The sequence below is a fragment of the Mercenaria mercenaria genome, chromosome 2, assembly GCF_021730395.1.
Source record: "Mercenaria mercenaria strain notata chromosome 2, MADL_Memer_1, whole genome shotgun sequence".
In the NCBI taxonomy this organism is placed as follows: Eukaryota; Metazoa; Mollusca; class Bivalvia; order Venerida; family Veneridae; genus Mercenaria; species Mercenaria mercenaria.
Window position 1 is genome coordinate 109,691,583 of NC_069362.1, and position 27,087 is coordinate 109,718,669.

General features: G+C 34.7%; 2 protein-coding genes across 9 annotated transcripts in view; one reads left to right on the forward strand and one right to left on the reverse strand.

The window, feature by feature from the left end:
- Positions 1-5,185: 5,185 nt before the first annotated feature.
- LOC123564883 (aquaporin-8-like) lies at positions 5,186-11,818 on the reverse strand. Its single transcript, XM_045358790.2, has 5 exons — positions 11,416-11,818; positions 10,409-10,535; positions 9,862-10,112; positions 9,448-9,597; positions 5,186-8,280 (listed from the first exon to the last, which is right to left on the reverse strand). The coding sequence occupies exons 1-5, from the start codon at positions 11,634-11,636 to the stop codon at positions 8,226-8,228; spliced, it is 804 nt and encodes a 267-aa protein (XP_045214725.2). The 5' UTR covers positions 11,637-11,818; the 3' UTR covers positions 5,186-8,225.
- A 3,775-nt stretch (positions 11,819-15,593) lies between these two features.
- LOC123562448 (sushi, von Willebrand factor type A, EGF and pentraxin domain-containing protein 1-like) overlaps positions 15,594-27,087 on the forward strand; it is a 447,821-nt gene continuing 436,327 nt past the window's right edge. For all 8 annotated transcript variants that reach the window (XM_053537519.1, XM_053537520.1, XM_053537522.1 and 5 more), the window contains exons 1-3: positions 15,594-15,727; positions 21,753-21,816; positions 22,632-22,713. In XM_053537519.1, coding sequence (XP_053393494.1) covers positions 15,668-15,727; positions 21,753-21,816; positions 22,632-22,713 — 206 coding nt within the window. In that variant the 5' untranslated portion in view covers positions 15,594-15,667. The remainder of the gene's footprint in view (positions 15,728-21,752; positions 21,817-22,631; positions 22,714-27,087) is intronic.

Genomic DNA, 27,087 nt, shown 5'->3' on the forward strand with positions numbered 1-27,087 from the left:
ATCACATGTGTTACCTTTTGGTCAGAGGACATTATTGATAACGCTATCAAGGCTCAAACTCCCATCCTCTATATCCATAGTCTTATTATCTGACTACTATCTTAGTGTGCAGTCTCACGTAGAGTAAGAACCCCCTCCAAACCTCTGTATCCATAGACTTGTTATCTGACTACTGTCTTACTGTGCAGTCTCATGTAGAGTTAGAACCCCCCTCCCAACCTCTATATTCATAGTCTTGTTGTCTGACTACTATGTTACAGTGCAGTCTCATGTAGAGTAAGAACCCCCCTCCCAACCTCTATATTCATAGTCTTGTTGTCTGACTACTATGTTACAGTGCAGTCTCATGTAGAGTAAGAACCCCCCTCCCAACTCCATATCCATAGTCTTGTTATCTGACTACTATGTTACAGTGCAGTCTCACGTAGAGTAAGAACCCCCCTCCCAACCTCTATATTCATAGTCTTGTTGTCTGACTACTATGTTACTGAGCAGGGTCACTTAGAACCCCCCTCCCACCCACTCCATCCTCTGTATCCATAGTCTTATTCTTCTGACTACGATGTTGCTGAGCAGGCTCACATAAACCATCCCCACTTGTATATCCATAGTCTTGTTATCTGACTACTATGTTACTGTACAGGCTCACATAGAACCCTGTTCCAACCTGTTTATCCGTAGTCTTGTTATCTGACTACTGTGTTACTGTGCTGGCTCACAGAATCTGCCTTCCAACTTCTATATCCATAATCTTGTTTTTTGACTACTATATGTTACTGAACAGGGTCACTTGGAACCCCCCTTCCAACCTCTATATCCATAGTCTTATTCTTCTGACTACGGAGTTACTGTGCAGTCTCACATTGATTCCCTCTCCCAACCTCTATATCCATAATCTTGTTTTTATGCCCCTGAAGGTGGGCATATTAAAATCGCAGTGCGTGCGTGTGTCTGTTCATGTAAATTCTTGTCTGGGCTGTAACTCTGCCATCCATGAAGGGATTTTGAAATAACTTGACATAAATATTAACCATAATGAGACAACGTATCATGCACAAGACTCAGACCCCTAGCTCCAAGGTCAAGGTCGCACTTAGAGGTTAAAAGTTAACATGGTCAGTTTCTTGTCCGGTCCATAACTCTGCCATTGATGAAGGGATTTTAAAATTACTTGGTATATATAATCCCTATATTGAGATTAACTATCATGTCCAAGACCCAGACCCCTAGCTCCAAGTATGGAGTATGCTCCGGGACATTTGTCACCAGTAGTGACAGCTCTTGTTTGACTACTGATGTTACTGAGCAGGGTCACTTAGAACCCCCTTCCATCCTCAATATCCAGCTACGGTGTTACTGAGCAGGCTCACATTCTAAGAACCCTCCTGCTAACCTCTATATCCATACTCTTTAATTCTTCTGACTACGATGTTACTTAGCAGGTTCACATAAAAACCCCTGAAAGATTGATGTTTGTGCAGTGTATCATTTTTTATTCTCATTTATACAGGAAACCATGGTTATCTATTATTCATATTGAGAAATGCATTATTCATGAATTTGAAATCTATACCCATTTGCAAACCTTGTTTTTTTATTAAAATTAGACGGTTTTGAATTTTAAATTCTGCATTTTCATTGCTCTCTATGTTTGCCAAAATATTTAGGTTGTTTTGCATTAAGCTCATCAAGAAATTGTCAGTTTGAAACTCTTTAAGTTTGTTCAAGTGCATGTTTGTGCACAGCATATTTATCTTTAAAGGAAAAAAGTCTTGGGTATATACGTAGTTATACAGGACTGTTAATTCATTTTGTCACGTTTTGTATTGCAAAAACTTTTTCGGTCTTGAGCAGATGCACTTGTTTAGAGATGATTAAAGACATTGCAGGTCATTAATATTTCACTTGTTTCGATCTGCGGAATGTGGGGCATTTGTCATCTTGCAATGGAATAGTTGCAAACTATCTTCTAACAAATGTGCTGGAGGAAAAATAAAGTTTTAAGAGCAATGCAGATGAACAGAACTGTTATGGTGTAATAAAACCTCTCTTAACCGACACCTCAGTAAAGTGAACACCTCCCTTTCCAGGCATACGCCCACATCAGATAAAATAGGTAGTGGTACAACATCTTCTCTACAGTACTGTTTTCTGTAGAAATGTTGGTCATTTTTTCTTTCGATTTTTAAGACAAGTGCTGCAGTTAGACATTGAGATATGTTGCGTCATCTACTGTTGACATTATAATACGTGCACATGCTGCACAAATGAATCATACAGGCAGTATTACTCAGTTATTTTAAACACGGCGTCTCAGCTCGTGCAGCTGTCAGATCATATAATAGCGATGATAAATGAGTTCGAAAGACAACAGAGGGTCTTAAATAAAGTCTCAAAATCAATAAAGATATCGGTGAAAATGAAAGAAAATGTCAGATATTTGATATTTTTTGTTTGATTTATTTGGAGATCTATGCTTTTAGGTATTGTTGCGATTCAGTTATTCTTAGCATTTATATTGGAATTGGAAAAAAAACAAACAAGACAATCGGTTCTCCAAACATGTAACTCTCTACGGAAAGACAATAATGGCCAACACTATCAATATGTTGAATAATGGTCTTAATTATGGTTTTAGGGTAATAGAGATTGATGGCTAATTAGTTATAATTGATAAGATAGGTAATTGGCCTCAACAGGGTATCTTATTGGGCTATAATCAGGCCTTATTTGGATATTTTGTGTTTACTGTTGAAGGTATTTGTATAATGTTTTCATTGAAAGGTACCCAGGGGAATGTTTCTGTTATGGATTTTGTTTTCTAGCATTGTGTTATTGTTCTGTTGTTCAGAAGATTTCATGTAATATTTTGTAAATGATACTGTGACATCATTCTGTTTGTCTGACCTGACAATAGGTCATGGTGACACTATACTTTTAGTAGGATCTTACTATGCAATCCTTATTATCCCCCGCCGATGAAATCGGGAGGGGGGTATTGAAATGGCGTTGTCAGTCCGTCCGCAGCCATTTCTCAGTAACTACTTGGTAGAATTTCATGAAACTTGAAATAAACATGAACCAACATACTGCGATGATGCCCGTCAAGTTTTTTTTTTGATTGGTCAATTTCCCTCAGAGTTATTGCCCTTGATTTAATAAAAAATGTCTGTCTGCAGCCATTTCTCAGTAACTAACAGGTAGAATTTCATCAAATTTGAAATAGACATGAACCAAGATACTGCGCTGATGCCCGTCAAGTTTTTTTTTTGATAGGTCAATTTCCCTCAGAGTTATTGCCCTTGATTTAATGAAAAATGTCCGTCTGCAGCCATTTCTCAGTAACTAGCAGGTAGAATTTCATCAAACTTGAAATAGACATGAACCAAGATACTGCGACGATGCCCTTCAAGTTTTTTTTCGATTGGTCAATTTTCCATTTAGTTATTGCCCTTTAATTGTTTAAAAATCCACAGATCTGTACATAACAAACCAAGCAATTGGAAGAATTTCATTAAACTTCTTCCATTCTTTTCCATGCACATTTATTATAAACAGTGATGTTGTGTACCTACACCTGGTCACCACCTTACATTGGTCACCCCCCTCCCTCTCACCCCCCCCCCCCCATTTTTTTTTTTTTTTTTTTTTTTTTCATTTTTCGTTTTCTACCAATATTTATAATCAATATGTAAACTGTTGTATCCTCACCCCCCCCCCCCCCCCACCCACCCACCCAAACAAACCATTCATTTTCTTTTAATTTGATTTGACTAATGAAATTATTTGCTTCTTGGTAACATTCTTAACTTTTTGCAGGATATATTTTTTTGCCGTTCCTCAACTCTGACCCTTTCGGCGGGGGATTCCAATTCATCGAATTTGCTTGTTACTTTTGTTTTATTAGACAATTTCAATAAAATAATAGATAAATAAAAATAAAATGCCGAGTATATTATTCAGTTTTATTCAACAGGCTTAATTATTCAGTGTGGAAATACACAAAATGTAATATTCTTTTTATCACATGTTAGCTTTTCCCAGCAGAAACATCAAAATTTCTTATTTCTTTACCCATTAAAAGGTCAATTTGACCATCGTGTGCAATAGTGGAAACAATAATCTAAAAATATTATACCAGAATTAAATGATGGCTTCTTTTTACTACCACAATATCAAACATGATTGTGATAAATGAGCCATGCCATGAGAAAACCAACATAGTGGCTTTGCAACCGGCATGGATCCAGACCAGCCTGCGCATCCGCGCAGTCCGGTCTGGATACATGCTGTTTGCTTTCATAGCCTATTGCAATTAGAGAAACTGTTAGCGCGACCAGCATGGATCCTGACCAGACTGCGCAAATGCGCAGGCTGGTCTGGATTCATGCTGGTCGCAAAGCCACTATGTTGGTTTTCTCATGGCGCGGCTCAAGTAATAATTCTGTAACAGTAAATTTCACCAAAAGATGGTTAATCGAAAGTTATGACATTGCAGTGAACTGCTTCTTAGAATGTCAAATCAGTTCGCCACATTTCCACTGTGGCAGACAACTTATTTCCTATTGTTTTTATTTCACAATTCCAGGGCCTATAAACACTTAAAATATATAACCATAACAAATAAGAATTATTATCCAGTTTACAACATTTGCCAGAAAATGTTTTTTGAAGATTGTAGTGTTCATGGGAGTCTGAACTCACAAGGCCTTTGTTGTTGTTAAAAGTTCATATCTCTAAAAGACACTTGATAAGGCTGTTTCATGACTCAGATTTTTCTAACCAGTGTTATATTGCATAATATTTTGAGATCTTACTGTTTTTCATATTTGCCTTTCCAGTTGAAAAATAGGTCTCTTTAAAAGGGTATTCTAGTATTCTTTCCAGAAAAGAAAAATGGAATGTTACATTTCATAGCACTTTCCAAGTGTCGTCCTAACTAACATACATAGGTCAAGTTAGCGGAATGAATGAATGAGTTGGGTTTTACGGTAAACCGACCCAAAAAGGTCATATATCGCCGATCAAGTTAGCGGAAGCCTGATAGTTATGCATACAGAGGGTGAAAAAAAAGAAAAAATATCTATCTAAGCATGTAAGAAGAATTAGAGAAATAGTGTTTTTACAACAGTTTCGAGGATTTTATATGTTATATTTTTGTCCACAGCAACAAAGGAGACAATTACCATTTCGCTATTTCCTCCAAATGGTACCGAAGTCGCTACTCAATGATATGCATGAGAATAGTTCAGAAAAACAATGAATATAAATGCACTATGCTACACTTTTGAAACGTAACTTTGTGCCGTGGAAATGTTTCTCATACCTAGTTCATGGCTTAGAATGTATATAATAAATCCATTTAAGGAATGCAACTACATAAGTTGTTTTCCAAATATTATACAGTTTAAAATTGTTTGGTTTAATTAATTAATTCAGTGTTTTTGCTATAAAAATCATTAAAGCATTAGAAGACATCCTGTGGAAACAGTCACGTTTTAACAACACATCCCTCTACTAAAACGAAACCATATAGATGTGTATACATGTATATATGTATACACATGAAATATATAATATAAAACATTGACAAAGAAACAATAAGACAAACAAATGAGGAAAACGTTGGTCATCTTCCTGGAACGGCCATTGGCAAAACACCACTGCGAAGTTAAAACCGGTTCCCACAATGCGGATAGTATTTAATTAAGTTAACCAGGAAAACCCCTAACATACATAATGGTGACACAAGGAATGATATACAAAACCACAGAAATGCTAATGAAAGTAAGATCTAAAGCTTTTAATGCATTTGCAGCAGGCGGAAGAAAAAGAGGCCCGAAGACACAGAGGAGGAATAAAAGGCCCGAAGACAAAAAGGAGGAATAACAGGCCCGAAGACACAGAGGAGGAATAAGTGGCCCGAAGACACAGAGGAGGAATAAGAGGCCCGAAGACACGACGCCCGAAGACACAGAGGAGGAATAAGCGGCCCGAAGACACGACGTCCGAAGACACAGAGGAGGAATAAGAGGCCCAAAGACACGACGCCCGAAGACACAGAGGAGGAATAAGAGGCCCGAAGACACAGAGGGGGGATAAGAGGCCCGAAGACACAAAGGAGGAATAAGAGGCCCGAAGACACAGAGGGGAAGACAGATATTCAAAGCAATTCAAACCCAGTGGACTTTGAAAACTGCTTATCATTGAGTCCTCCACCTGTCCCATCAGGAAAGCTTAGCGTCTTACTGTAAAAAACTGACTCAAAATTTCATTTAACAGCATCACCATCATAAGATGTTTCAAAATATGACAATATTTCCGTGCATTTAGGGTGAGAAGAACACAGCTGGCGGTCAGTGTGTCAACTTTATTTACAGCAGATTAGGTAATTACATCTTAATGCACAAACCGCTGTTGTTCCTATACAATTGGAGTAAATGTACAGAACAATTTTTTTGTATTGATAAAAATTACGTCACAAACTAGTAAATGAACTGAATAAATTGTCTTCGTGTTTTTAACGTAACAAACTAATGAATGTACATCACCAAGTGATAAATGCACGTAACAAATAGTTCTATCTACATAAGGAATTAATAGATATATACCATCAGGTAAATGTACAGAATAAATGTTTTATTTACTTAACGAATTAATACATGTACAAGAGGTAAATGCACAGAATAGATTTTGTTTTCTACATTACATATCACATCGAAAGCATTGACTGTTTTTTACTGCAAATAATTGCTCTAATCAGGGGAAATATTGTGTAAAAGGTTTATTTCAAAAGTTGCCTAAATTTACTTTTTTTAAGTTTTTAATTCTACTGAAGGTCTCGAACGGTAGCAAGGTCCTATGACTCCTTACCGTAGCGTTCGAACTGGGTTGACAACGTTTCAGACTTAATAATACTCTAAATAATGGTATTATTAAAAGGAAACACTGGTCAACTATGATCCGCTAGGGCTACCCAATGTACCTGATCGTGGCCTTGACCTATACATACACATCTATATATGGTGGCTGGTTTTCGAGATAGTATATCAAAGTTTCGATTTAATAACTAACACACACCTGGCACTTATGCTCTTCCGTACTTGAGTACTTAATCTAGAAAAGACATGTGATTTGATTTTTTTTTAATTTCACCAATAAAAAAATTACACCACTGGTAATTTCGTTATTTTTTCTTTTTAAATTGACATGGCCAACTCGGTCACTTCGCCTTTTTTTGCCATCGTAAGATTCAGTGAGGAGAATATGTTGAGTATTATGTTGAATAAGCTAGGTTGAATTATTAATTAAAAGGATTTGTTCAAATAAAGGTATTGTCCATTTACTTGCTCCTTAAAGAAGTGAATTCCGTATTCCCATAGTTTACTCTTTAAACTTTAACGCATTACTTGAATAGAAATAAATATGTATTTGACCGAGAGATAACTTTTCTAAAACAACTTTGATCCCGCGAAAACACATGTACTAGTTACTCGTGTCAAGTGGGGAAGTTGTCTACAGCACGTAGTTGTACAGAAGGTAAGGTGAAGTTGCTCTGAAACCCAGCATGTTCATAAGCTATCGAAAGTCGGACAAAAACATTTTCTAAAGCAAACCACTTTATTGAAACTTTTGTTATCAATATATAAAAAGAAGCAGCGATAATCACTTAACATGTCACACTCAGTGTCAAGGTTAAAGAACAGGAACAATGTTTGACGTGAAATTAAGCGTAGACACGTGGCAAAGAGGCGCGTGCAGTCGAGGTCGCTGCCTGTGATGTTCTATTTCTTTTTTTTTCTCTCAATAAAATCACACGATGTCTCAGTTTTATTCAACAAGCAAGTTTTATGACGTTTATCATAGTACATTACAGATATCGACTGTTGAGGTTACTTAATTTTATGCTGACTGGTAAGTTTACTAATCTTGTACTTAATGACACAGAGACATAGCTAGAACCAAGACAGTCACCGAGGCTTACCCCTAAGACATGTACCAATTGTTCTGACCCTTTAAGAGAGGTCATAGGGCCTGCTCTACATACACATTTCACATAAAATCCAAACCCTGAGACAACTGCCTCCGAGCGTCTCAGCGTAGCTACGCAAATGTGCCATGAATTATGCGAAAAACATGCATTTCCGAAGAGTAAGTCCTCGTCATATGAATATTTAATTATCAATCTGGCCAGATATATGAAATATCTTTACATCTTTTTGTTGTCACATAGATTCTGCCCGAGCTATCCAACGTTGATTCACAGTAGTGAATAAAAGTCTGAAATTGACAATAAAAAATAAAAGACTTTCAAGTGCTATGATAAATAATCCAATTAAATACTGATGACGCACTTCAAGATTTTTGTTAAAGTTTTGAAAGTATTACTGCTAGTATCTTTTCTATGGATAAATTTTTAATCAAGTTCATTAAGTTCTTTGCATTAACGCCCCAGTAGTCTCTCAAATATTCAGGTACGATGAAAAGCTCTCTACTAATGTATATGTCAAATAAGAAACATTTAGTTGTAGTTTAAGCCATACTGATAACATACTTGACTTATTATTTTCAATACAATAAAAATGTTTAAAGGTATACTAGACTCAAATTTCAAATTTGAAGATATGAACATTTACACATAAAATTAACGTGTATATATGCATTAACAGTACTATGCGTTAGGTGTAAAATAGTACATGTATCAATACAGTATAAATGTGTACTGCTACTAAAAACTGGGAGTTTTTTTTTTACAAGTGACTGTTACAGCAAAACTCTTAAAAATGAATACATTATTTTTATATAGCCAAGTTAAACACACATGATGAGATTTTTCTATATTTGAAGCAAGCATCTAATGATAAAATATTTCAGTGAAAGGTCGGTATTGGATATCTTTGAAAATACGATATTGTGAAATATATATACATCTGAAAGCTTGCATACTATGACAGAATATTAATATGTAATTTTATTGATTTAGCATCAAAAGTTTTTGCTTTAATATATAGATCACTGAATAAACACGCTGGACAGAAGGTATTTTTTCAAACTCGATATCACGATGCCACTAACAGGATTCCGTAGAAACCCCAGTCGCAAAATATATCATTGTGAATTTATGATCTTGTGAATCATCTTATAAAATACGTGAGTGATTGAATTTACAAAAGTATACGCCCGTAACATGTTGTTATACTGAATGCAATTTGCATATAATCTGTCCAAAAGCTAAGCAGGCTCATAAATATGCGAATGAAAATGCTTTTAAATATTTTAGTAATAGTACCAATATTTTCAGAGATCATAATAAAGCCAATGTATGTCGTAATTTTAATGGGGTTCAGGCTGTCCACAAAAAAATAAACAACGACAAAAATAAACAAACACATTTACAAAAAAAGGACAAAGATCCTAGATACTTAGGCGTTTCCGGTTCGAACTTACTTGTATAATAAAGCTGCCAAAATGGCACCGAGAATCGGACCAACCCAGTATATATAATGGTATTCCCAAGCATTGTCTAAAACCGCACTTGCCACTATTGCCGGTCCTATGGCTCTAGCTGGGTTCATTGAAGCTCCGGTCAATACACCCCTGAAAATAAATAAACTGCTTTTGATTTGAACGTTCTTTACGGCAGTTATGCAGCACGTGTAAAACAACTAGACGTTAGATTATTGCAACAATACGCAAAATGGGACGAAGCCAGTTTTAATAATCAAATTTCTTCTTACTTTTAGTTTGATTTAACTGAAATTATTAAACAGTAAACTGCAATAAAAATTGGGTCAGCAACTGAAGAAAGTTTCATTTAAGCTGTATTACCCATCCAGTGACTAAATTTTAAGAGATTCATACCCGGCCATGATGTCCACAGCCACGGCGAACCCTATAGCCAGAGGCGCCAACGAAGTCTTGGTTTTCGGATTTACAGCTGACATCAGCACTGTAAATACAAGAACTGTAGTCAACACCATTTCTATTAGCAACCCCCAGCCTGGCTCTACACTTTCAAATTTCGGTAACGCTTCTGGAGCAGAGACATCCAGCTTCCCAAGGTGATGAACCCCTCCCCCTATCATAGAATACACGCCTTTTGGTAAAGTACCCTGAAACAGAGAGTAATTGTTGCGAATCATGTAGGCCGGCAAAACTGCATGCAGTTTTAGCTGTTTGAAAATTACACACCCTTTTTATTGCACTAGAACTTATACTGATGCAAACTTTTATAACCAAAGCCTTTTTCTGTCATTACAAAAAAGAACAATTAGAAAAGTTAGAAGCTTTTCACTGTCTCTAAAGTCTAAGCACAGAACTGCAATGCTACTCTTAACTATAATAGGTATTAAAATAGAATATTTTTCGAAATAAAATATTAAAAAAAAATGTTTGTAAATATACTAACCCTGACCAGAGAAGCTCCAAGTACCCCACCCACTATTTGTGCAATAATGTAACCAGGAGCAAGGAATATTGGTAGCCCACCAGCCAATGTAACTCCTAACGTAACGGCAGGATTGAAATGTCCACCACTGAAAATAATTATGATTTCAATAAATATGTGAGCCGCGCCATGAGAAAACCAACATAGTGTGTTTGCGACCAGCATGGATCCAAGTCTGGTCAGGATCCATGCTGTTCACTTTTAAAACCTATTGCAATTAGAGAAACCGTTAGTGAACAGCATGGATCCTGACCAGACTGCGCTGATTTTCAGGCTGGTCTGGATCCATGCTGGTCGCAAACGCACTATGTTGGTTTTCTTATGGCGCGGCTCAATTGTGTTGAATTGTGAAGTAAAGATATCCAACATGAAACACTGTAACAAAAGTAAATCGAACTATAAACAGCGTCAGCTCATATACATAATTTAAGCAACGTATTTTTATATCTCTTACTTTTTTGCGTTACATCTATATATTTTATATATGTAAAGTTGGTAAAAATTGAAAATCGCTTACACTTGAATAAGCTATATATTAGTATTGTTTCAACTTGAAAAAATACTGTCATGTAAAAAAAACAACATATTTAATTACTGGCTCCTCTATAATGCAACTAATACTTTTTTTTACTTTCTCTTGATACGTTCGATAGTCACGGATTCATATGTTTATGCTCAACCAAAAAACGACAATTAAACGGATTAAAGAGTATTTCAACGCATACTAAGTCAGATATATGAATATTTCATTTGATGCTAATTCAAATGTCTTAGTAATGTCAATATCGTAGTACTGTTTTACTTTCTATTTTTTATAAATGTATTCAGACCCAATCCGATCTTTTGCAATGTAGATATTTTGCAGACATACGGTCTGTTAAATTCAATGTACATTCTTCATGTAAATATTAAATCATTCATTCATCAGTTATAAAGTTGTACATTTTAGACGCCGATATGCAACTTACCTTATTTCACCCAAACCCATGATAAGTAGGGCAATAGTGAGTCCATGTCCCAAGGCCGCGCTGGTAATATTCCCACTGACCAACGCACAACATCCAACAAACACAAACAGTGTCACACCAACCATTTCCGCTATTATAGGCCTCCATATTCTATCAAAGGACCCTTCAGATTCCCTCGAGACTGAATTGTTTCTATTTATCAAATATTCCGTATCAGCCATACTGTTCTTTACCGTCCGTCCGCAAAGTTTACTAAAATACGTCCGTCCGAGTCACTGGCACCAGTGGTCCGAGTGAGTTACATCATATTATATAGCGCACTCTAATCTATACAACAGTCATATCTACATTGTGAGAATTTTATCTGATAAAGTCATGTGTCTTATATTCTATATAATAAACTTCTCTATCTGAGCGTATAGTAATCGGTGTTTAGAACATCACCCGGTTTATCTAAATAAATACCATCGTGTGTTCTATATAACTGCATACAACACGAATCGGTACATACTAAAACGATCATTCAATATATTGACCTTTTTACATACTAAAACATATATGACATAAACAAAATACATTCATTGAAACAAAATATGTCTAAATTAGCCATACTGTTTGTCTTATAAAATATTTTTTACTATTTTAAGCATATCCGATTCTATAAGATTATGACAAAAAAAAAAAAAAAAAAGAAACTAAACAAACAAATAAAGGAAGGTAAAAAAGCTAAAAAAATACATCTGCTTTTTGGAATGATATATTATTAAGATTATTTGATAATCAACAACTTGATTGCATTTCTATATAAAATAAGTCAAGGTAAACTTTATGTGTTATCATCAGTATTTATCTTTTAGGTTTTGACACAAAGGGAGATAACTGCAAAATGTGAGAGCTATATCCAGATGATTTAGAATGAACATTCACACTGTACCTTTTTTTCTCCATTGCTGAGCTTAATAAATCAACTGTGGTTGTGTTATACCCTATGCTTTATATTCTAAAACTTAAACTTTAATGAAATAGAAAATAGAAACACAATTTTTATCACTAACTATCAAATCATTGTGCATTTCATGGTGTTTTACTTTTTCACTCAATGGCTGCAATGTTGACTTTCGAATTACTTACCCATCACGTCTGTGTGGATGAAACCCATCAAGTAACCTAGATTTTTTTCATGTGAGGTAGAAATGCGACTGGCTTACCGAAGATTATTGGTTCTACAAAGGCACCTGGCCATGCCTATGATAATGCTTGGAGTGGAACCTGGGCCTATTTTTACTATTAAAAGCTGGAAAACTGCCATATTCCTGAATTGATTTTGTTGAACATAAACCAAACAAAACAGATCTTCGAAGAAGTTAATGTGCCCCTGCGCATGGGTGGCCATTAAGTAGAGCCATTGACCTTCAGAAATTCGACTGAATGACTTACAGGACGACCGCGGCAAGGCTCTAACCAACAGACACTACGGTCAAGTGACTTGATACCAACAACCTTCAAGACTTGACCACGCAGGTACCTTGTTAAGTATACTAAATGACCAGTTAGATTGTAAAATAATAAATCTTTACTGAAAAATAGATTGAAAATGGAACTTTTAGATTTCTGAGCTATGTAATATAATATTTATTAAAAAGATACATGCTTTAATGGTTTCCAGTTTGTAATACATGTAATAAACTATTTACATGTATTTTCGTTTTTGTCGTGTTGAGCGACCTGTGAAGTTTCCACTTTTCTCTCTGGTATTCAATTGGTACGACAATCAAATCATTTTGAAAAGTTCAACATCAACTAGACCAATGAAACATGATAACAAAAGAGGACCAGGGGCGGTGAATTTGGGTAAGAGTATGACAAGTACCAAAGTAAGTTCAGGTTATACTAAACCAGATTCCTTGTAACTAGAAATGATAGTTCCTAATCTCTGGAATTTCAGAACATTTTTAGTTTTCTTGGTAGCACAAGAGGTCATGGACGTCACTTCAATGACCCTTCAGTATTGTACTGCAACATGACGTTTTGTATATTCAATTTTAGTCTAATCCGTAAGTTGACAATTAAAGAAATAATTAAATCAAACTGGTAGATACAATATAGAAAAGAAGTAGATATCAAGAATAATTCTCTGATCTAACAATGTTGCTGCCATATCTGCGGTTGGCAAGCCTTGGAACAAACGTTTGTTCAATGCAGCTGTCATGGCTCCTGCAAATATTGTAGGAAGGCCGTGATTTGAATTGTGATACTTAAGTTTCCATTTTGAGATGTTAACACTTAACAATTGTTATTGAAATCATCACATCACGAAAGAACATGTGTCAAATGCTAGTGTGTGTGAAAACGATATCATTTAGTAGTTAAACTGCATGTAATTATTAACAGTTCGCTTGGTATCTGCTTAAGCATAATGGATTTTTAATTCATATAGATATCTGAGACTTTTATTGTTACATTTAAAATGAAAGAGTTATTTAAGATACATTGAGTGTGTGGGGGAAATAGGGGGTGGGTAGAAATCTTCACATTTATACAAGCGGACTTACTAGTATTTATTTCCAAATCTAGATGTACGCATGTTAAACCAAGTGACTCATATATGAAATTTGACCGTTAACAATGCTTGCTAGACAGTCATATTCTACAACCAATTTATGACAGTCATATTTTATCTGTAGCACACTTTCTGAGTTAGCTTTTAGGAAATATACAAAAACTATTCTAGTTTAGTGATGCTGTTTAAATGAAAGTGAAAATCTGATAACATCTCTAATAGCATCACCATGTTCGTGTTTTCTTTCATTATAATAGGTATTTAATTGCAAGGGATTTTTGCTAACTTCGTAACTTATAGTTCATGTATACGTTATTTAACTGATACTGTGTTTAAGACGAATGTCTATAGCATGTATCTGAACAAATAAACGATTTCTTTTACAGAATGACCGCACTTTACCATTTAAGAATTGGATGTATAAGGAAATAAAAATCTATCTAATTTGTGTTTTGAAAGCCATTTTGATTGTTAAAATGGTCGTCATATACAGACAACCGGAAAAATATTACCAATAAAATTCTTAATATGTGACACATAAGCTTTCATAAAAAAGAAAGTTTTTTTCTAGATATATATATATATATATATATATATATATATATATATATATATATATATATATATATATATATATATATAGGAAATAAATACACAAGATTACAATTCGCCTCAGACTATATTATTATGCCGGTGCGACGTTAAACCTCCCCCATCGAGCCCTTATAAAATGACCCGCAGAAGACGTTTGTGGATAATTAAATCAGTCTAGCGAACTTAGATAATTGAGCCGCACCCGCATTTGCGACCAGCCTGGTCAGGATCCATGTTTCTCTAATTGCAATAGGTTTTGAAAGCGAACAACATGGACCCAGATCAGACTGCGCGGATGCGCAGGCTTGTCTGGATCCATGTTGGTCGCAATGCACTATGTTAGTTTTCTCATGATGCGGCTCAATTAGGACTTTGCAGGTGCAGGTCATATTTATCATGTAGACAACAATTGGTAGATGTCTTAGTGTCTCTGGTATCTGTCAATCTACTCATAATTTTTCATTTAGTATTCTACAATGTTCTATTTTTGGTCTCTAATTATTCTTAATTTACGTGAATGGCATGTCCTCGATGGCGAAGAACATAGTGTCACTCTATACTGATGATTCTGCCATCAATGGTGCTGGTGAAAATAAGACCAGTCGAGAAGGAGTTTTGCAATCGGGATAAGCAAAGTTAAAACATTTCGTATTATTCGCAAAACATTTCGGCTTTTTCTTGTGATATCCTATAAAATCCTATTAGAGGAAATGTTTCACGAGAAACATCAGCAGACAGAAATGACAATACTCGTGATCTTGAATTGATCATTGCTTGATAAGTGGATAACAAATTGATCTTACATTTGGGAAAACTTCCGTATTCCAATTGCGGAGGAAGAAAAGCCAACCCTCACAGAGCATACTAAAGGACTTCTTATTCTCTCAGTTTGGCTATGCTTGTTGGTATCAGTAATTAATATTTACCTGTGTATTGTACCATTAAAAATGTATTACATTTCAGTCAAAATGTTTCAGCGTTTTATTCTTTACTTCCTCTTTCTTGTGTGTGCGTTCATGTAAAGAAAAGTAAAAAAACAATGAATCCGAATATGCATTCATTTAAACCTAGGGATTGCAGTTAGTTTGAGATTTTTAAATGGCGACTTTCGGACTATTTTTAGTTTTGTTATTATGGAGAGGTCTTCATAAATTTGAGGTAATTATGTTAATTGTTTGATTTATATATAAGCGGTCGTATTTCAAAATATTTAGTTGTGAAATGGCGTTCAGTTAACCAAACCCAACCGGTGTCCATGAAATCCTTTCCAAACGAATCAGGAGAGGGAGGGGGGATGCGAATGGCTAGGATACTCATAATTATTTCATTTTCGCGAAACCATCAATCTCACTAAACTGCTCTTCGTTTTCTAAAAGTTTAATTCTGACTCTGTTCTGTACAATGTCCCATATTTTAAGCTAGAAACAACGAAGGAGCGATACTACGATGTTAAAGAGTCAAAATAACGAAACTACGATGTTGAAAAGTCGAATTATTTCGTACTTTCGTTGTTTTGACTTTTCAACACCGTTGCTTCGTTACTTAGACTTTTCACCATCGTTCTTTCGACTTTTCACCATGGTAGTGTTAGACGAATACAAGAGTAACATAGTACCTTCACATGACTACGTTCTACCGCTTGTAATGGTAAACAGATATGTGTGCATGGGCGACAGAAAGGCGATACTACAATGTTGAAAGTCGAAAGTACGTTCATAAAAGTCGAAAGTACGATGGATCAAAATCAATAGTATGTTGATAAAAAGTCGAAACTACGTAGTTCAAATTCGAAACAACGAAACGTGATGGTGAAAATCGGCAGTACGATGATGAAAGCACGAAATAATTTCAACGTCGTAGTTTCGTGTTTTCATCATCGTCGTTTTGACTTTCAGCCATCCTAGTTTCGTTACTTCGAATTTCCAACATCGTACCATCGTTCTTTCGTTGTTTCAAACTCACAATATTCTGCAACGGGCCTGACAGGACACCGTAGCACTGTTTAGTTTTAAAATAGATAAAATTATGAAGTTAAATATCTGAATTAGGCATAGTTTCAGCAATTTATACATTAAAGTTATCATTGTTCAATGCACTGACACAAATCGTGAATACTTATATTGATATAGTGGTTATGTTATATACATAAGAATGAAAACGTGTGTGCCAGTATTTGTATCAGGTTATGTCTTATTCTCGCGATTCAGTACACATTATTTCAAAATGTAAATACAAACAGTTGTGTGTATATGCCTTTTACATGCACTTATTTTTTTATTTTTTTTATTTTTTAGGGTTTTAACGCTTCATCTTTTATTTGTACATTCTGATCTTGCAGGATTGTAAATCTGTTTTAGGAACGCACTTTTCATGTATTATAATTAACTTGCGAGATAAATAATGTATATCTTATCTTTCTATCAACTTTACTATAGCGTTACTTTATTCTCAAGTGGAAACCAATACAGATCTTTAATAGACGAATTTCAAATGGCGTTTCAGTAAATAATTGTTTACATAAAACTGAACTTGAAATAAAGAGTTCTTTTCTATGATGCATTCCTTTAAAGTCATGAGTTAAAGTCTTCTAGTACCCGATGTTATGTAACGCATATAAATTATCTGGAAGCGGGGTCGTGAAGAGATCCAAGCCGGTTGAGTTGATTTGAATAACTTGCCCCTCGTTGCTGTGGGTTTCTTGTCAGAGATGTGTTATTCTTTCAAATAGCTTGCGGAAGAGCGGTAGTTCAACCAAAGTGCCCATCTATACCCGAGACAGTGTCTTCTTCCAACACCATCATTTTTAAAGCTTGGAAGACATCATATCACCTCTTTTGTATCAGTTTGACAGTTAAAAAAGACCAGGAAAGTTGTATGCCGTATGAATGTACACACCAGGCTACATGTCCAAGCGTTTTAGGCTAAATTTATATATACGAGTATACAGATACGTAATATTCTCGGTTTTGGAATGTGTCGTCCTCACAATTCAAATTTCGCCTTGTCTATGATATATTAGAAATGCATCAGTACACTTTGCAAAGTAAAATAAATTAACGACTATGAAATGATTAAATGGATAAGTAATCACTCTAAAGCGTTAATTATATAATTTAATGGTATTTGTTAAAGTTGTTGTACAGATATGGTGTTTTGTTGATCCAAAAAGTATTCGTATCTTAACACGAGAGACACCGTGACATCATTTATGAAGGTTTTCCTTGCGTAAGCAAACTTGTTCAGCCATCATTTAGAAGGTGTTTTGAAAAACAAAACACAGCCTCGTTTCATAGAGTAAGCGCATACATAGCTGCAAAGGTAAGAGTAAGTAACAAAAAGAGTTAAAGACGGGTGGAGTATGTTTTCTTTAAGTTTTATCGCCCTAGTGAGATCTGTCTCAAGTGTATTAATAGATTAACCATTATAGAGTTAAAACGTTTTGCCAGACTTAAATGTTTTCGTCTGTGGTAATTAAAAATTCGTCGATAATTGGTGCTAGTATGTTATTGCTGGTCAGTCCCGAGCCGATTCATGATATTCTGCCTTCCAATGCATCATGTATAGCTGAGTGTCACGAATGGTTCGGTTATGCGATTGTACGTAAGTTCTCTTCCTCCTTGATGGGATGAACGAATATTTCATTACATTGTTGTCTAATTTTATACAGTTCGCATTGTGTCAAACGTCCCGATTAAAATGCGCGTTCGGCATCATTTTACGACCTTTGCCATAACAACTACTTAGTATTCCAATCAAGTTACTATGCACACGTTATTAAAGCGTATTAAAGCGGTGAATAAGATACAGTAAAGGAACACACGGAAAACAACACGCAAGCAAATAACGAAATATGTACAACCTGTCTTTAGGAAGAGCGCTCGGCTGTAAGACTAGAAAACTTTGACCTGTTTTACCGGCGATAGAACCTTATTGATCAGCGCTTTTAAAAGTATAATATTTAGTTATACGTCCAAACACCATGTCTGCTTTACATTTACTTTGATATGTAAATATGTGTCGAATGATATGAATAGAAACTATTTTAGTGTGTGTGTGTTTGTGCGTGCGTGTGCGTGTGTATGTGCGTGCGCGTGTGTGTGTGTGTGTGTGTGCGCGCGTGTATGTGTGTGAGATATTAAGAGAGAGAGAGAGAGAGAGAGAGAGAGATCATACTACTGTGCAGACAAAATACGTCTTTAAGTGTTCAAGAACATTAAGAGTTCTAGTACAGTGGTCACAGCCACACTTATGCTTAGCCTACGTCATGTACGTGTTTTATTAAAAACACTTTTGTTATTCTGAAAGTCTTTCAAATAGCAAACTGCGGTGAATATCTTTTTCTATTATTTGCTCGCAATTCTTTTTGTCTTTCGTTTATTAAAAACTCCAACTTGTCAAAAATAACGCTGCTGCAGATAACAGACATGCTACAACATATACAGTTATACCAGGAAGAAACGAAGTTAGTTGTATAATATCTACCCATACGAGTTAAACTGGTAACTGAAAATATTCAGTTTCATTATTTAAACGAAATGTACATATTAAACAGTCTGATGCAATGAACAATGATATGGTTAACCATAATAATAGTAACAATAGTAAATGGTTTAATGCTGAATGTCTAGAAGAAATGCATGTTTGATAAAAAGTTGAATGTGTATAGGCTGAGTAATAGCGACGAAAAGTTAATGCCAGATCTCAGTATAAAAGGTGTATTAGAAAATGTAAATATGAATATGATAAAGCTGAAACACTAAAGCTTAACCAAGCAAGACATAAAAGTGCCAAATTATATTGGAATATGTTAAAGCAAGCCGCACGTGTGAAACGGTCAAATATACTTATGGATGCTCTCGAACAGTATTTTAAGGTAATAAATAATCCTGATGATCGTTTTTACACACCAGATGAGGATGTTTTGTATCTTTTAGAGACATGAGAGAGAATTGAATTTGAAACATGTTGTACATGATATTAGAAAAGCTATAAAACAAAGTCCGGAAAGAGCGCTGGACCAGATGCTCATCTGAACGATTTTTAAATGGTTGCGGGTTTATCCCGCTACCAAAGTTAAGTGTAATTCTGACAATCATGAAGCATCTTTATTTGATTCCAAATCACATCCAAAGGATGTTCATGTGCTACACAAAGTAGTCCCATTCATGAACAATGCGGATGAATTATCAATGATTAAGCAGTTCTTATTCATCCTCTATCCATTTCACACTGGCCATTTAGATTATTTATATAAGACCTGTTAATGATTAGGTATTCCAGCCCATGGTTACATCACTGACTTCCAGCTGTTCATGTAAGGTCAGGCAGAGTTTATCTTAGATATGAGGCACATTAGTATTTGTTTCTTATACATGTATATTTAGAGATTGGCATTTAAAATGAAAATAAATCTAGCAAAACCCGCAACCACCAGACATCTCAAGGCTTTGATTCATGGTTGTGATATTTTATTACCCTCTTTATCATTGTTATTTAACAGAATATTTACACTTGGGTATTTTCCAGAATCTTGGTCAGAGGGATGTTATTCCCGTGCATTAAAAGGGTAATACTGAAGACGTTAACAATTATAGAGGTATCACTTTACTTAGTGCGATAGGAAAATTGTTTACATGTTTTTTAAATAATAGATTGTCAATTATTCTGTATAAAAATAAGTTTTAACAGTACGTGTTCATGAGAATCTGTTTTCTCTCCTGTCAAAACACTCCCGAAAAGTGACAAGGACAACAGTTTTATGCTAGATATTCTAGCATAAAATTACTGTTCTTGTCACTTTTTCAGGGTGTTTAGCAGTAGAGAAGAGAGATTCTCACGCTCACGTTCTGTTAAAACATCTTTTTATATATGCTCGTTCCGTGGCAAAGCGTAAACGGATAATTCAAAAGGAAATGACGTCAAAGTGAAAGAACAACTCAGATATTCCCGCGAATTTTATGGAAATTAAATGACGATGAGGGATAATGCATTAATTTATTTGTTTTGTTTCTCGTTTTATGCTAGAATAGCGTTAGCATGTGTTCATTTTGTGTTATAAGATCTTCAGAATCCCTCGGGATTCTGCAGACAACAAGCATGCGTTATCCCTACAAAAATTAAAAGTACTATTTTAAACGATTGTTTTATATAATTTTGAACTCCAATAAATAGTTATGTTTTCTTCTGGTAAAATCACGTTATTACCAAATAACGAAAAGTCCATGTTCAAAGGATGAAAACATTGAGTCACTTTAAATAGATTTATGCATTTTGGCCGTTTACAGCCGGACATTGAAAAAAATTATTCACAGCTTCTTCCTATACACGGCTCCAAAGTGATATTTTGAACTTTGACGGCGATTTAAATGGATATCTAATGGCTATCTCTCACTAAAATATTTTATATTTAGATACTGACTTCAAATGTAGAAATATATTTAACTTTATTGAATATGCAAATAAATTGTGTATGTGCGGCTACATTCATAATTAAATGTCATGCAGTAAGGGTCGATTGTTAAAAAAAACATTATACAACGTACACTATTCTTAACCTAATGTATAGTACTGTAAATACATCTAAACCTGTCAATTTTATGTTGATATAAACTATTTGTAGTATTTGGTCACGTTTTCAAATCTAGTATACTTTTTAGGAAATGTCTATGTTTAAATAACTACAATTGTTTCTTATTCTTGCACAATATACTAAATAATGTCTTTTGCCAACAAGATATTAGGAGAGAGGCGATATTGAATTTACTTTTGAAAATACCCAGTGATGGTGAATTCCAAATACGAGATAAATGAAGCTGAATTCCCTTAGCAATGGTAATATAGCCCTTACTATTTCGTTCCTATCCATAAATCTTATAATTTTATAAATTATGTTAAAACAGATAAAGCTGCTGTCCAGTAATTACATGGTAAGAAAAACACTAATGTTGATATTACACGTGAACTGATACGGTCAGAGCCACGAATGAAGGTAATAAAATATAGCTACAACAATACTTTCTTCTATGTGAGTCAAATTCTCAAGCCTTCTGTGAAAACAGTTATTTGAAATAGAATTTAGCAAGAAATTGGTATATTTCATGTTCGTCGCAAAAATGTGGAAAGCTACATAACAAACAAAGTTATTTTGATCCTTAATTAAACTTTGGTTCTATTTCTTTTGAAGGCTGCCGCGGATGGTCATATAGAGACGGAAAAGTTAGGAAAAGTAACTTTCGAGTGCAGAAAAGGTAACGTAGGGTCAAATGAAAATACAAATGACTTCTTGAAAGGAGCTTTCTCTTTTCGCTTTGATGATGCGGTTATTTCTCTGAACTTACAGCTTTTTGTTGAAAGACTTTATTGTTTGCCATGCATTTAAGTCATACAAACACTAAATACTAGTAGCCCAATTTGCCATACAGAGGTCGATGAAAATAATTCTTAGGTGTTTAATCGCAATGTAGCAATTCTCAATTTATTAAGTGTATATTTGCTGAAGTCACAGTGTAGGTCCATGATTGACACACATGTCATTCTGTTATTGACTCCGTGACAAACTCAGATATATGTTATTTTGATATTGCCTCTATGACTGACATGTTATTATTTTTTCCGATATAGATACTGTGAATCACAGTTCTGTTTTTCTGATATTGAATCTGTGTCTGAAACTCATATTATTTTGATACTGACTACATAAAGGTGTGGTTGATAAAGTTGAAACGTAAAACACAATACTGCTTTTACGGATGGTATTCGTGTTATTCTGTTACGAAAGTCTGATATAAGTCTGGTATTGAGTAAATGATTTATGCATATATTGCCTCAACAAAAATTTCACTCATACACGAAACTAAGACACTTCTTTCACCGTAACACATATAATAGTGGTCATTTGCTTCCTGATAAATACAGTCTGCATTTTTCTTTTATTTTTAATGCAATGTTGCAAAAGAACGACAGGTTTGTTTATATTATATGGATTTTAGAAATATATCTTTATTGTGTATTATAGTACAATTTAGGTCGACATTGATAAGAACATACATTTATTTAATTCTAGGCTGGTCTATATACAATGCCAACTGTTACAAGGCTATAGATGTCCCGATGACGTATGCTTTTGCATCCCTTACTTGTCTGGGGTAAGTGTCTCTTAAATAAAATTTGTTTTCTGTATTCTGTAACGTTTTAAGCTCAGGATGAGCCAGTATTATAGGTGGATGGTCCGTCGTTTGTCGTCCAAATTTTCACTTAAACATCTGCTCTGAAACTACTAGTAAGATTTACACCAAACCTGGTCAGTAGCATCCTGGCATAACCTTCTATCAAGTGGCATCAAATGGTTCTCAATGATTTCTTTAAAGGGTCGTCAGAGCTAAAAATAGAAACACCTTTAAAATCTTTTCTTCTTGAACCGCTTGATGGATATCCGTCTAACTTAACTTGATCCGTAGCATCATTACTAGGTCCTATCAGAAGGGGGTACTTGACCCCATTTAGGGGTCGCTTGAGCCAAAAATTAGATTTTTTCTTAACAACTTCATATCATAAATAGCTTGTTTAAAGTAATTGACAACTATTGACTTTAGGTTCAATAGGTCATGGTCATTTTGCAAGGTCACACAAGCCGGAAGCTTGAAAACGGATTCTGCCAAAAGAGAACCAATTAGCCTAGAACCTTTAAAGTTTGCAGCATGATCAGGTTTATAAGGTAGATGACCCCTATTTTCTTTGGGTTTGTATGTTAAAAGTCAAGGTCACAGGGCATGGCACATTAAAAAAACGATCTCCGCTCAGTAACCTGAGAATCACTTGAACCAAAATTTGAAATGAAGTAGGTTAACTGGGATTATAAAGTAGATGATTATTTTACGTTTTGTGTCAGTACGTCAAAAGTCAAGGTCCCAGGGACCTTAACATTGAAAGCAGTTTCCCCTTAACCACTCGATTCAAAACCTACAAATTGACAGCATGATTGGGCTTATTAAATGGATGACTCGTACTGTTTTTAGGGCTTATAGGACAATAATTAAGGTCACAGGAACTGGAACATTGAAAAATATTTCTCAATGGTACTTTTAGTATCACTTCACCAAGAATCTTCAATCTTGCAACACTATTAGGCTTAATGAAGTAAAAGTATTGTTTTGGTGTCAGTAAGTCAAAGGTCAATATTTCAGGGACCCGAACCTTAAAAACAGTTTCCAGTTGTTACCTTTGAAACCCCTTGATCCAGTATTTTCAAACTTGATAGCTAGATTAGGTTAATGAGGTTGATGACCCCTCTTGTTTTGGACTCATTTATTCGAAAGTCATGATCACAGGGACTTGGCTTAATTTCTGCTTTTTCTTATTTCTCGGCTCTACAGCTTTCAAACTTAACAAAATGTCCAGGCACAATCAAAAAGAATTTCTATGGTTTTGGGGTCAATAGATCAAAGGTAAAGATCGCATTTCCTGTTGGCTGAAAATCGTTTCCGAATTGTATGTCTTAGTAAAACACCTACGGCTTAAAATCTTTACACAGCGACCAAGATCCCTATCGATATTTTGGTCAGTGACACAGGCAGCTGGCTTAATTCCGGGTATTTATGTTCTTTTTAAGGCGCTCTAAGTCGGAACGTATAATAGCTACTGCTTTCAGACTTTATATTATGATTATTTGCACTTGAAGGAGATCCCTGTTGATTTCGGGGTTGATGGCTTACAGGTCAATGTCAAAGGGATTCTATGTTTTTACTGTCTGTAAGGCTTCTTGCTATTGTGTCTTAGTTTCCCTCATCAGCATCATGCACTCCCTCCCCTAACCCCATCAACTACAAATTAATTAATTGCTATTTGTTATATTTGTTATGCCCATTTTACTGACCTGTCCTATTCCGCTTGTGAATGACCGAAATCACGCGGAGTTTTTGTTAAACTTTTAACCTTAACATCATATGTTCATTTTTTGTTGTGGTTTATTATAAATACAAGAATTTGTGAAAAAAATGCTGGTGGTAAAAAATAAGGATAAGGATCCAATAGAAATAGCCACGTGCTTAGAATACAGCCTCCCATAACAGCCCCCAGAACAAAACCTCACAGATGTGTATGTATGTACACTGTATAAACAAATTTACTGCAAGAACAAAAACATAAAACACAGAGTAAGAACCACAGAAAAGCAACAGTCAGTTGGAGAAAACACTACTAGTTAACTGAGCGCGAAGCACCACTCTTTACTCAACCGTATTCAAAAGCCACAAGAAAATGTCTTACATATAGACTGGTGATTAAAGGCACGAAAACATGCATATGTCTCGGCACAGATATTGCTCTTTAGACATGTTGTTCCTTAAAAGCTGGTCAGTTTTTTTTTATTAAAGTATCCAAATTATTTACAGTAAATACTTTGTTAGTACAATTAATGACATGATTTAAGTCATATATACCAGATAAACGATAAACTCTTTGATAAGACCATTACGGCATGGCACTCGTAGAAAATAATTCCTTGTAGAATTTTGTTGAAGAATAATGTAGATTCAAAGCGAAATATGCATGATAAGGTCAGACTTTTTCGAAAATGTAGAATTTGATTGTTCCTGATGTATTGTAAACTTCAGGATATCTGGAAAACAATCGACGTGTCTTTGGCTTGATTATTTGCTAGACTGACACTACTGCAGGCACATGCCATTAAAAGGGTCATGAAATTGGCCTTAATTTTTTCAAACGTTTTTAACAGAGTTTTAACAGGTCACCATTAAATTTCACCCGTTACTTCTTACTTTTTAATGGGATTTTCATGACCATAGTTTTAATGCCATACATTAAAAAGCCATGAAATAAGTATATTAAAACCCTGGTAAAATATACCTTGTTAAAATGACTGATGGCCATGAAAAGCTGCTTAAAATAAACCATTAAAGTAAGTTAACAGGCTCCTTAAAACTCCGTGAAATTTTTTAATTGGCATGAAATTAATGTGCCATTAAAAAATACCCCTTAATTCCACATTAATTAGTAAGAACTAATGGGGCCATTAATTTTTTAATACTCTGTTAATGGCCGTTAATTATTAAAAAATTGATTAATGGTCTCATTAAATATGCCAGATTCAATTTTAATGAGTTCGTAATATTTTAATGGTATATCAAATTAAGGGCCATGAAAATTTGCCATCAGAATGAGACATCTTAAGATAATCAACTTCATATTTATATTTGCCGTATTGATTTAAACTACATATTACTACACGTGTAATAGTATCTATACATATGTACTGTTTTGTAAAATGCTAGAAGAATATTTGTTTCTTCTTTTTTCTCTCATTATTTTGTAATGTAGACACATGTAACAGCCTCGTACATATTGTCATATTGTATCCTTATTCTGTCATATGTTCATACGAAATGAGAAAATAAATGGATATTGTATTGTATTGTGTTGTACTGAGAAGGGTTTACAGGTACTGGTTTAATAGATCAAGTGACCATGTGGGTACTTTTAACTATTCAACATTATAATATTGACAAACATTCTGACCAAGTTTTTATTGGTACAGACATTAGGCATCAGGTGTATTAAAAAAGCAGCTGTTGATGGCAATGTCAGCGCACAATCGGCAATCACAACATAGCTCTACTTCAGTACTTTGCGCTCAGGTGCATGCACTTAAGGCATCGCCACAGTCACAACTCAGTATCAGGTCATATTTTCAGGCCGAGTATTTTTCTCTTGAAAATTGCACTAAAGCCTTAACAGCTGGTCAAATTATCATCAGCATAAGAAGCATATGATGATTTATAGTACATATGCCGCTTGTAAAATATTTGAGTCTCGTTTAGACCGAAAATTTACCACAAAATATTGAAATTTTATGTGCAGTAGAACTCCAATATAAAAAATATTACAAAGACAAAATTTAGTTAATTTCATAGTACAATATGTATACTGCAAACTCCTACGGATTTTTGTCGAAATTGTTCCTGGTTATTGCATTAGACACAAAAAGACAACCCCATGTAAATTTAATTTAAAATGTTGTTTATACATGCATTACTGACCACAGGTAGCCAGGTAAACCTGTACATAATCCTATAATATCACCTGTTTATATACATGTAAATTATGTGTGAACATATAACACAAATTGGATAAATTGATGGTGTTGGGATTTTTGTGTATAATTCAGTAATCAGGTAAAATTTCAAAATAATTTCTGAAGACTTTATTCTTCACGGTCTGCTTTACAGTTGGCTGTAATTATCTTTGAAATGTATTGAATATATATTGAGTTTGACTGCAGATAAAATTGCAAAATTTTGTCATAAAAAATATCGAATAAAGGCATAATACAGGTAGTGAAATGCACATCCTTCTATTTGCATATGTTCACATAGATATTTAAAACATAATTATGACAAATTTATTGACTTTATAGTTACCACTTAGTCATCTTTTATTTTTATGAAAATTTGCATGTAAATTTTTGAGTCAAATGGCTGCCACTGTAGGAGATGCCTTAAACA